The sequence below is a fragment of the Plasmodium malariae genome (assembly GCF_900090045.1).
Source record: "Plasmodium malariae genome assembly, chromosome: 5".
NCBI classification, from domain to species: domain Eukaryota; phylum Apicomplexa; class Aconoidasida; order Haemosporida; family Plasmodiidae; genus Plasmodium; species Plasmodium malariae.
Genome location: NC_041779.1, coordinates 1,677,471 through 1,690,067, shown reverse-complemented (window position 1 = coordinate 1,690,067; position 12,597 = coordinate 1,677,471). Strand labels below are relative to the sequence as shown.

The 12,597-nt window shown below is 19.2% G+C and overlaps 1 protein-coding gene across 1 annotated transcript; it reads left to right on the top strand.

Annotated features, from left to right (window-relative positions):
- Window positions 1-6,384: 6,384 nt before the first annotated feature.
- Window positions 6,385-7,577, top strand: PmUG01_05041800 (Plasmodium exported protein, unknown function; the record flags this gene model as incomplete). Its single annotated transcript, XM_029003636.1, has 2 exons — window positions 6,385-6,468; window positions 6,663-7,577. 2 exons carry the CDS (start codon window positions 6,385-6,387, stop codon window positions 7,575-7,577), a joined length of 999 nt encoding a protein of 332 aa, XP_028860562.1.
- Between the last annotated feature and the right edge of the window lie 5,020 nt (window positions 7,578-12,597).

The window sequence follows — 12,597 nt, the reverse complement described above, 5'->3', positions numbered from 1 at the left end:
TAATGAAGTATGTTTCCCATAAATTAAAGTATTATGACAAAATTCATCAAAACCCCTTATCTATTGTTTCAATAAAATTCGAAAAAAAAGAATTAAAGGGACAACTAACTAAATATCCATAAAATATATGTATATAATATATATATATATATATATATATGAAGTTTATAATTATATTATATGTCGCAAAATTAAATATGCATTATCACTTTTTTCTTTAAAAAATAAATAATATACTAATATACATATTACAATTTTCGCTATTAGTTATATTAAAAAATAAACAAAATATAAATATCTGATTTTGACAATAAAATTTATACGAAAATAACAGTTAAGGCCAAAAATAAAAAGCAAAAAACTTAAAAAATTAATTCGAAAAATATCACAAATAAAATTATATTAAAAATATATATATAAAATAATTCATATATATATATATATATATATATATATATATATGTAGTTATCTTAAATATATTTTTTCGCTAGTAATACACAGTATCACATAGACTACGCTATAAGAAAACGAAAATTATTTTAATTTATTTCCATTTATGCAAATATAGTAAAAAATGCTAACATACGCAACTATCGAATATTGCTTTAAAAATATTCAAGCATATGTGATTTCGTCTTCAAAAACCCAGAGAAAATATGATATGATATATTTATGATGTTATTGCGTGTACAAATATAACAAAAAAATTGAAATTGCATATTTTTACAGTTTTTATGAATTATTGTAAAATGATGTAAAAAGTTCGTCTTTTTCTTTTGATCCTTTTTTTAAAAAAATAATGTTCATCAGTAGATATACATCATATTTATGTATGCAAAATTAAATATTCATAAAACTTCGTATGTTGTATAAAAAAGCAAACTCTACACTTTAGTAAAATTAAAAATAATTATATATATAAAAAAAAAACTTTCAAGTTTGTTTATTACAATGAGTGTTTTGTACCTTTTTACTATTAACTCATTAGTATAATTGAATCATTTTTTATTTGTTACAAATAAAAATGTTTTAAAATTTGGTTAACATGAATATGAGAAAAACATTTTCATAACGTAAAAGTTCATGTATTTTGTAAAAAGTAAACAAAATCGTATAAATAAATGTAAACGAACAAAGAAATTATTTTAAATTATTTATAATCGTCATATAAAAATTAAAATATAAATTTATATATTTCATATATACATATATATATATATATTTTTTTTTAAAATAATAAATATTGTACCTTTTAAAATGTATGAAGTCTATTAGGAATCATATTACCTTTGGCATTCTCATAATAACTTAATATACATTTTTTGTAATTAGGATATTTATAATTTTGTTTAGTAAATAAACAAAAATATATAAATGCTAATTATACGTATTCATTTAATATGCTTATGTTGCTTGTCTTTTTTCATATCTTATGGTAACCATTTATTTATTGCATTGTTAGTAAAAAAATAACAAAGTTTATTTTTACATTATTCATTTCCTTTTTTTACTTTTCACTCATTTTCACAAAATAAACAGTTTTTTCCCATTATATTACATTTGCTAATAATGTGCTTCCATTCATGTATGTTGTATGTATTTGTTTTACGTGGAACATATTTTCGCATATGCATAAAAATAAAAATCTGAGATATTTATATAATGTTTTAAAAAGTAAAAAATGTCTTTATTTATTAATCCATTTTTATGAAATTCATTTTTTCTTTTCCTTTTTTCGATAGCTCATTTACGCACTTTCCAACTACACATTTTAATATATCTTGATAATTTCATGTTTTCGAAAAAGAATATATATAAAAAAATAAACTGTTATGTAAATTATTCGTTATCGTATAAAATGGATTTTACATAGAACCATTTTCCGCATATATACCATATACATCTCTAATTATATCCTCTTGTTGATCTAAAACATTTCATACTAATGTTAATTAAAATCAAATGTATATATTTTATTTTTTTATTCTTTTTTCAAGAAATTACTTATGCCTTTTTAAAAATAAAAAATAAATTCTTAATTATAAAATACACAAATAACTAGGTATTATCAATATGAAATGTACAAATGTTGAAACACATTAGACTTCTTACAAAATAAAATTGTTGCTTTTTCTATATATTATAACATTGTACTATTTTTTGTTATAGTTATATGCCGAATTCAATAAATGTAGCATGTCTATTATTCGTTAAAAATTAAATAAAATAAATTTCCAAATTAATAATAAAATTTCACAAAAAACATTTTTTAATAAATAATTTCAATCTTCTGTGTAACACTTTTTTTTTCTTTTTTCAATATATTTATGTATATATAATAAAAGAAAAGACCATTAATAAAATGAAGCATTATTATTTATGTATACGAAGGTAATTAATTTTTCATAATTTTCATTTTATTTTTCTTAATATGTATTGTAATCATATGATTAAAAAAAAATATTTTATTCTAAATTAAAAAAATTAAGTATACATTAAAATAAATTTTTTCTTTTATTTTTTTTAATTTACATATTATAAATGTATTTTTACTACATTAATATAATATTTAACTTATTCTTATTGGCATGTAAAAAATTAATGTAAAGCCGTTTATACATATAAAATTACTTAATAATCTTTGATAAAAGGAATATATTATAAAAATATATATTTGTTTTTACTGAATGCTAATCTACTTATTAAATAATAAAAATACAAATACTTAATATATAAGATTAAATAGATTAAATACCAGTTGTATAATGTTAGATCTTTATTGGATGTATGTGTTAATCTAAAAGTATATACAACCATTTTATTTTATTAATTATTATTTGCATTCAGCTGATAAGAGTGTATATTGTACAACAGTACCAAATTAACCTCTATTAAAATATTAATTATATTGTTTAATTATTATGTTTGTTGTATTTTTTCCTTAGATTTTTTGTATATTGGGGTGCTTTTTGATTATATTATTATGTTTTTTTTTTTTTTTAAAGAGAAATTTGCTCATTATTTAGCATCTTATTAACATTATTAATTTGTTTGTGAGTTGTTAATAATTTATTACTTTTTTTTAAATCTTTTAAAAATTTTTATTACACATGTTATTCTTTTAATGGCATGTTATTTACATTTTAACAATATTTTAATATCACTATGTTTGACAAATATTTTGCAGTATGCAATATTCTCTTTAGGCATTTTTTAACATTCCTTTTACATAATAATTGGAAACACAAATATGTATAACAATAATAATACAGAATTTTTAATATATTAATAATTACACCGCCTCTGAATTTGTTTCAATACAATTAGAAGTATTTTTTTTCCTCTGATTTTTTATATACCTAATAAATATATACTATATCAAAGATATACATATTTTGAAAATCTCATAAGTTTTATTCATTTCATAACATTCTATTATCTGTTGGATGATATATATAATATATTATCACATTTTGCTGTATTCCCACAAAACTACCATATTTATGAAGATAAATTATTAAACATATAATTAGATAATCTAAAAAAATTTCAACAATCTCAAGTGGATCACTTATTTACCATAGCTTCTAAAATATGCTAAAATGTATTTATTTTTTTAATATACCATAAATGGTAAAAATATAAACCTACAATATTCTTATTAACGTGTATCTTATTCCTGTATTTGATGTGTCATTATTTATTAATAAATTGTATTTTTAATATTAAAGAGCATAAAATTGTGAATATTACTTATATATATAAATATATATGATCAAAATTCGTCACTAATTAAGTTAAACACATAACAATAATAATGATAATAATAACAGAAATAAATTACATTTAAATACTTATTAGTCATACAATGCATTAAGGGGCATGTATCAAAATATGATATTCTTATTATCTGGTGATGTGATAAGTTCGCTTTAACCTAAATATCTTAGGTTATATAAATACAAATATTTTACGAACTCCTGCTATGTATTGCGGCATATAAACGTTTAATAATTCCACTTTTTAACAGAATATCGTATACACTATAAAATGAATATTATAATTTTATACAATACTAACAAAATGGAGTTTTTTGTAAAAATATTTTACTCTGATTTTGTCTCTTTTAATTGTATATATGTGTGACGTACAATCTACCATTAAATAAAAAGGAAAATTATAATAACACACACAAAATATATATAGATATGTATCTTATTTAATTTCTATATCGTTACTATGATCTCCTGTTTCTTGTACAAATTCATGAAAGAAGTAATCAAAGATGTAAATTTTTTAAGATGTTTAGAAAATTATTATGTAAAATAAATCTCAAAGAGAAAATTACAAAAATTCAAACATCTAAAAAATGCATATAGTGGAATATTTGTGTAATATAAACATAGATACAATATATTAATTTTTCGAAAACATAGATAAAAATGAAGCGCTACGTTTTTGTTCGTTTAAAATTAGAACATACTAATGTTACATAATATAATACAATACAAGAAAATAATTTATCAGTATGAGAATTAAGAAGAAATCCATAGTTCTACTGAAACGTTTTTGTCATATTTCTTATTTTATTTCCTATTTTTATTTTTTTTCAGTAAAGTTTCTCAAAAGCTATGGACAGTTTTTTTTTCTTTTTTTTTTTTTGTTAATACACATAATTATAGAGAAAAATACTAAGAAGCAATTCTTTCGAAATTAATAATTTCTTTTTTTATTGTAGATATATAGAATATGTATATGATATACCTATTAATTTTTTATTTAATTTTAGAAAAAATGTAAGTAAATATTTACACTAGAAAAATAAAGTATACATTATATATAAATACTCTTGTTGTTAAAATCATATGTTCATTCTCTTTTAACTTTTCTAATTTATACATTTTTATTTGTTGCCTACATTTTATAAGTAATATATAGGCACATTCAACAATAAGATCGTTACAACGTATATTTTTTATTGAAGATATTTCTTGTTTATGCACTATAAAGATTATTTCAATACATAATATTAAAAAAATATACAAAAGCTAAATCTAAAGTACGAATGACCACACTTCGTGGGTGAAATGCTCCTTCGTTTTTCTAATGTCAAAATACTTCATTAAAAGAAATGAAGTTATTTTAATATGAAAATGTTGTGTACATGTTCATTTCAAGGCTCTACTTACAATAGCAAATATAAAAAAAGTTATATATATATAATATATTATATACCCATGTATTATTTCTTATATAAAGTGTAATAGTACATATATATGCACATTATAGGGTATTTTAAGTCCTAATGAAACATTTCTAAAATAATATTAGTTTTTCGTAACGTTTCCTTTATAAATGTATTTTATTATTCTATTATTATATATTTACTCCTATTTTTGTGTCTATCTTTTTCTATGTGTATTATTATTACATTTTTTATAAAAGTAAAACTGGATACTATAAAACTTTTAGCTGTAATAAAATATGTTTACGGACTCTTTCTTATTAATTTTAAGGATTTCTTTTATACATATTAAATTATATATAACATAGCACTTTATAGGATTACATCAAATTATATTATTTTGTTAGTAAATATTTTTAAAAAATACAATTAACAAAAATGTAATATTTTTAATTCTATAGCATATAAAAATTTTCACCTCTATTAACTAATTGATTTACCATCCTTATCATAAATTTTCACTATCTTTTCTTACCTTAAAAATATAAAATTTATATGGTAATATACTATATTCATATTAAAATAATATAATTGTAAAATTGTACTAGCATGTTTTTTTCACTTACTATAATTTTTACAATAAAAAAACAATAAGAAGATGTGTTATAAAATACTACAAAAATACTAGATATTTTTCTAAAATATATATTATTTTAATTTTTAGCAAAATAAATCTTGAAAAAAAATATATAAATACTATTTCCCATTTCTTAATTTTTACAAATAAAATAAAAAGCAACAATATTTTATGTACATTTTTTTATATGAACTATAAAAAAAACTTTTTATTAACAATATATTAATAATATTAGATATACAAGAAAAAATATATATATTTCTTTATATTCGGTGAAAAAAATAATTTATAAACATTAAACTTTAAAAATTGTTCTATAAAGTCTGAAGTTCATAATAATTTAAGTCATTTTTTACGAAAACTCCTTTTAATTAATACTATTACATTCTACTTAAAAAAAAAATAACATTAAAACCATTTTAATAAAAAAGAATTACAGAGAAAAAAATATTTAAAGATTATTGAGTTTTGAAAATACTATAGAGTAACAATAATATATATAAAAATCTTTTTATTTCACAATAAAAAAAATTTACCTTGAAACTAGTAATTTTTTACAAAATGAAAAAAAACAATACGAATATGTTCTTAATTTGGGGTAAAGTTCTTACTTACATCCTCTTAATATGGGCATCTCAACATGAGGTATTGTGTAAAAAATTGAAACTTTTAGAAATTTCTATATATATATGCTCTTTTTTTTTATTTTTCATTTTTTTTAAGAAATGAAAATTTTATTACAGAATTGAAATAAAAATATTATATTACATATATATATATATATATATATATTTGTTTTTATAAATTCTGCATATTTAACTTAATCATTTATATTTCAGAGTAACTATGAAGAATTATATGGAAATAATACCCATCTGAATAACGCACTAGGTTTAAGATCTAGTAGATTGTTAAAAGGAGATACAGGTGTACAGGCTGTTTATCCCTATAGTACTTTATACCTAAGAAAAGACGTAATTGATTCATCAGATAATGATGATGATTATGTTTTGGAAAAAAAAATAAATGATTTACAAATGAATAGCTCATTTAAAAGGATATATAATACATTAATTGAAAATAGGGACTTTCAAAAACAGTTTAATGATATTATGAATAATGAAAATTTAAAAAAAAAGGGTAGTGTATTAAAAAATTTAAACCTTAACGAATTTTATGAATCATTGGATAGTATTAATAGTTTAAAAATAACTAATGCACCAAAAAATAAAAAAAATAAATCATCAACTTCTGCAAAAAATAAAAAAATAAAATTATCAAATACATCAAGAAGTAATAATGATGATAATGTGAATAGATCAGAATCGTTACAAAACATGGTTCGTAAAGCTCTTAAGCAAGAAAAACCTAAAAAAGGGTTTATGCAATATTTATATGATTTAGACAAAAAATTTGAAGTTGAAATGTTACGCGCAATGAAAAAGAATACATCTGATGCTAATTATGCAGACTGTAGATTTAAAAGTGGATATGAAAAATTTTTAGTCTTTTTGGACAAAGCTAAGATATATATTCCACCAACTTTAAACATGCTGGTTATAATGTTCTTCATGTGTATTACTAATTCACATAAATTGAAAGATGCAAGTTTTCCCGGATTAGGTTTAGGTTTATCTTCCTTTATATTTTTTGCTATGATGATTTACTATGCTTACAAATTCTGTAAGATGAAGGGGGTACACAAATTTTTCAAGTCGGTGAACGGAGGAATAACATCAAAGAAAAGGGCATAAAAACAAAAAGTTCAAAACTACGAAAATATAAAAAAAAATTATTACTTGTAATAATGATTAATGTTTTTATTTCGTTTTAATTGTATTTCAAATTTTGTATAATTCATAAATAAAAATATATATATACATGTATATATATGTATATATACATACATATATTTAATAATAAATTTTTTTTTTTTTTTGATAATTTGCTATTCTAAGGAATTCCCTTAACGTTATATTTTATATTTTTTCTAATTTTAATGTTCGACATATGTTTTAATTGTTCGTTAGAATATAATTAGGATATAATTTTTTATTTATTTATGTAATAAAAAAATTGAATTTTTTGAATGATAATTTTTATTGTTTTTTTAACATATATGTGTATTCCAATACATATAAAAGATATAACTACGAGTGTGTATATTGATTTAATACTTCATAAATAAGTATGCTGCGTAATTAGTTTTATAAAGTAATTGTTGTTCACTCATAAAACTTTAATTGATGTTTATGTTCTAAAACTTTGAGAACATAATAAAATTATATTCATACATATCGTTATTTTTGTTAAAAGTGATTTAATGATTATTATCTAAGATTGGTAAAGCTAAAATGATATTTATTAGTTTTATTTAATTTTTTTTTAATTATTATGAACGTTTTTATTAAAATCTTATATATTTAAATATAATTAAATATATTCTTAAAGATTTATATTTAATGCCTTTCCTTAATACACCGTTCGTTTATGAAGATGTGGGTATTTAAAGAAAAAAGAGCAACGTAAACATTAGATTCTTCCTTAAATATAACATATTTTATCAAAGAGGGAAAATACTGCGATATTAACTTAGTTATACACTTAGTTCTTTTGAAGGAATTCTTTTTTATTTATGTTAATTAATTACTATTACACAGTATGTTTCTTATATATTTCTATGGTATATTAACACTATATAATTTTTTCTTTTTTCTTTTTCTTTAGATATTTTCTAAATAATTGTACATAATTTTCATTTGAGAAAATTTTCATTTCATAATAATATATGCATATGTACAAATAGACATATACGTATGTAAATATAAGCGCTTAATATTTTATCTTCCTTTTTATTAAATATTGTCAATTATAGAAAAGTCTGCATACTTCCAATATTATAACATAAAAACAAAAAAAATTATTCCTTTGAAAAATACTTAATAAGTGCATAAATTTAGATGTTAAAAATAGATTTATATTATTTGATCCATATATAACGTTTTATTGAAATTTTTTTTCTTACGGGGGATAAATAAATGAATCTAAAAATCTATTTTTTTTCTTTTTTTTTCAAGTGTTTTTAAGTGTATATCCTAACTACAGTGATATTATGTTAAAATAAATTGTGTTTTGCTAAATATAATAAACAAAGAAAAAAAAGTTTTTATAATAATAATCATGTGATTTTTTTAATTTCATAATTATTTATATGTATAATTCATTCAAAATTTGCAACTTCAATTTTTACTTCTATCTCTTTATTTCTAAGAAAATAATAATAAAATTCTTCCAATAATTAATTTCTTTATCAACGTTCTTTTTTTTTTTTTCTACTAAAATCATTTGTTTTCATACATTTTGTAAAAGAAATAATAATCTCTAATTTACGTTAATGTGTTGTAAATAGTATTAATGTAATGTTGACGTTATCTCAACATAACACAAAAAATTTTCAAAAGTATTTAATTTTTAAACTTTTGTAATGGTATAAAAACTTATATTTCTACCTAATAATTTATTATATACTAATTTTATTTGTACCCCTTACATGAAGTTTCCGAGTTTCATTTCCTCCCCCTTCTATTACGGAACAGTTATGTAATAAAATATTGAATTTTTATATTCTCTTCTTTTCAAGTTTTAGAAAAGTAATATATTTTTTATAAGTATGTTTCTTTTTTCACACAAGTTTAAAGAGTTTTATATATACCATTTAAAATTACTCTTAAAAAATAAATTAATATTTCATCTTTTTGTTCCATAATGTTATCAATTTATGGCAAAATTGTTTTATTATTTACATTGAATTGAGCTAATAATAAACTCATTTTTTTTCAATGTTAGTAGTTATTTTAAAAACGTTTATGCTAAGTATGTCTTGACAATTTTTATTTTATGCTCTTCATTACTATGGAAGCCTCATATTAACTAGTAGAATAATCAATAATTATTAGTTCTTCTATTTTATTATTACATATAAACAAATATTTTTTATTAAGTAGAACTTTAAGTTTAACAAGATTTATTTAAACTAACTTTGCATGTTTATATGTTACACCTTCAATTTTCTTACGCTTTAGGTTTAAATAATTATTAATATATTGATTTAATTCAAATATCTATTTCTTTTTATAGTTTTTATTTTAATGTTAAGAATATAAGTTTCTTTTCTTATTAATTTAATTCTTATAATGAGATATAAAATTTAGCGATTATTTTTTTCAATCCACTGCAATTTGCATATTTAACCTAAATTTTTCCCTACATCATCCCGATATAAATACTGCTTATTATTCTTATATGACTTTGTTATTATTATACAATACTATAATAATATTTTAAATGTAGTTTTTTTTTAAAATAATAACTAAGTATTAATTTAGATATTATTTACATTACTAATAACTTAATATTTATTTCTATCTTTATATCAAATTAATATACTAGGTCAAGCAGTTTAAATATGAACATAAACAGTTAATTTCTTTCATAGGTATATTTCATTCACATTTTTAGAAATATAAATATTATTGTTATTAATTAAATTACACAATTATGTTAAATGTAACTGTTAAGATAACACATTTTAAAAAAAGCATACAACTTTATTTCTTATAAGAGTAGAGATTCCACTGTATTTTTATTACACTAATTTAAACATTAAAAATGTAAAAAGAAAAATATAGCGTCCTCGATAATTTATTAATATATGTTTTTTCGGAAAATTTCTTATTATTGTATTTATATGCAGGTTAAATGAAGGTTTTAAAAAAGGCATATTTGAATACATGATATAGATTTTCATATACCTTTATTTAACAATATATATATAATATAATTCGTTATTTTCCTTAAATTGATATAATTTAAATCTGAACTTCACCTTAAGGAATAAAAAATAAAACATAATGATAGGCGTATTTTACTTCAAATCTTATGAACAGGAAAAAAAATCAATTATATAATTAAGCAGAATGTTATGTTGCAAAAAAAAATTAAAAAACATGTAAACACATATACATATATATATATATATAATATATTATTTTTTGTATATGTAATATTAAAATATTGATTCATGAAATTTTAAACAATATATTTTTCTTTATTCCTTAATAACTAATTTCCTTCAGTGAAATCACACTATATGTAGCATTTATAAATTATATTTTTTATACATACACTTTATTTGTATATATATCTTGGATTAATACATAATTTTTTTAGGGGAGCTACGATCCCACAGTAATATTAAATCTAAAATTAGGGCACTACATACTAATTGTTTTAATTATATATATATATATATTATTTATTAATTTTTCTTTCATTTTTTTTTTGAATAATTAATTTGTTTAAACTTCTTTTATTTCACTAAATATTGAAAATTTATAATTTTATAACAATATAATATTACGTTCGTCCTCAAGAAGAATTAATTTTTAATTCTTCAATAATAATAACATGTTTCGTGTGTCATTGAAAAAACAACATTATTTCATTATTTGATAATTTATTCTGCTTTGTTATTAATATATAAAGTTACTTTGCATGTTGAATAGAATTTACTGTTATATGTAATGAAATATAAAGATTATAAAAAATTTTATTTGCTGAATATATGTAATTTAAAAAATATAATATATTTATTCATTCATTAATAACAAATATGGGAATAATATACATACGATAAATAATTGTGATATAAATGGATATAGAACAATTAATAATGGTATACTGTATTCCTTATTTTATATACATTAGATTTTTAAAATATATATATATATATATCTTACCTGTACACTTCTATACAGTACATAAGATATATTGCGGCCTATGTCTATATATGACACACAAAACAAATGAGTAAAATATTTTTTAGCATGGGGAAAACATGATAATTCTTGGTAAATTATTTCTAAAAGACAATTATAAAAAATGAAATAACTTTAAGGTGTATAATTTAATATTTATAAATTTATATTTGTACAATATTTTAATTTTTCATAATACTCGATAATAAAAAAATAGAATATTTATCTATATATATATTATCGTACTCCATATTTTGCTGTTATAAAATAGAAGAATATTTCTAAAAAAATTTGAACAATTAAAAATTATTATTACCGATGTTCTTCATTCCATTACTCATTTTTATTTTTGAACTAAATAATTTTTTAAATGATTGAACATCTTAATTACATATATCCCTTCGTTTATTTTATTTTTTTCGAGCTATATAAATGTACGTATAAAAAGAAAAACTATGCTAATTACACCTTATAAATAAACATTTAAGTAGAAGATTAAGAAGAAAATACATATAATTTTCCTCATTTTATACAATATAATTTTAGAGCATATTTATATAATATCATATTAAAAATAATTATAATAAATTACCAATATAATTATTCAAGATGTTAATTGTTTATATTTATTGTATTTATTTATTTATTTAGCTTTTTCTTCGTCTTTTTCTATGCACATTTTACAAATGCGTTGAAGTCACAATTATTAGTAATTTTATTAATGGTATTATATATTATTTAAATATATATAATTTTCACTTAGCATAAAAATATTTAGTTCTATGGCTATATGGAAATTCATATAAATTAATATAAACATTCAAACACACTTATATGGATTGATATTCTGAAAAATATAGGAATCACATATTCCTTCACTTGATGACTTTAACATATCCTATTAATATGTCATATAAAAATATTTAAAAATAAAATCTCTTCGTTTGTATCCATCTCA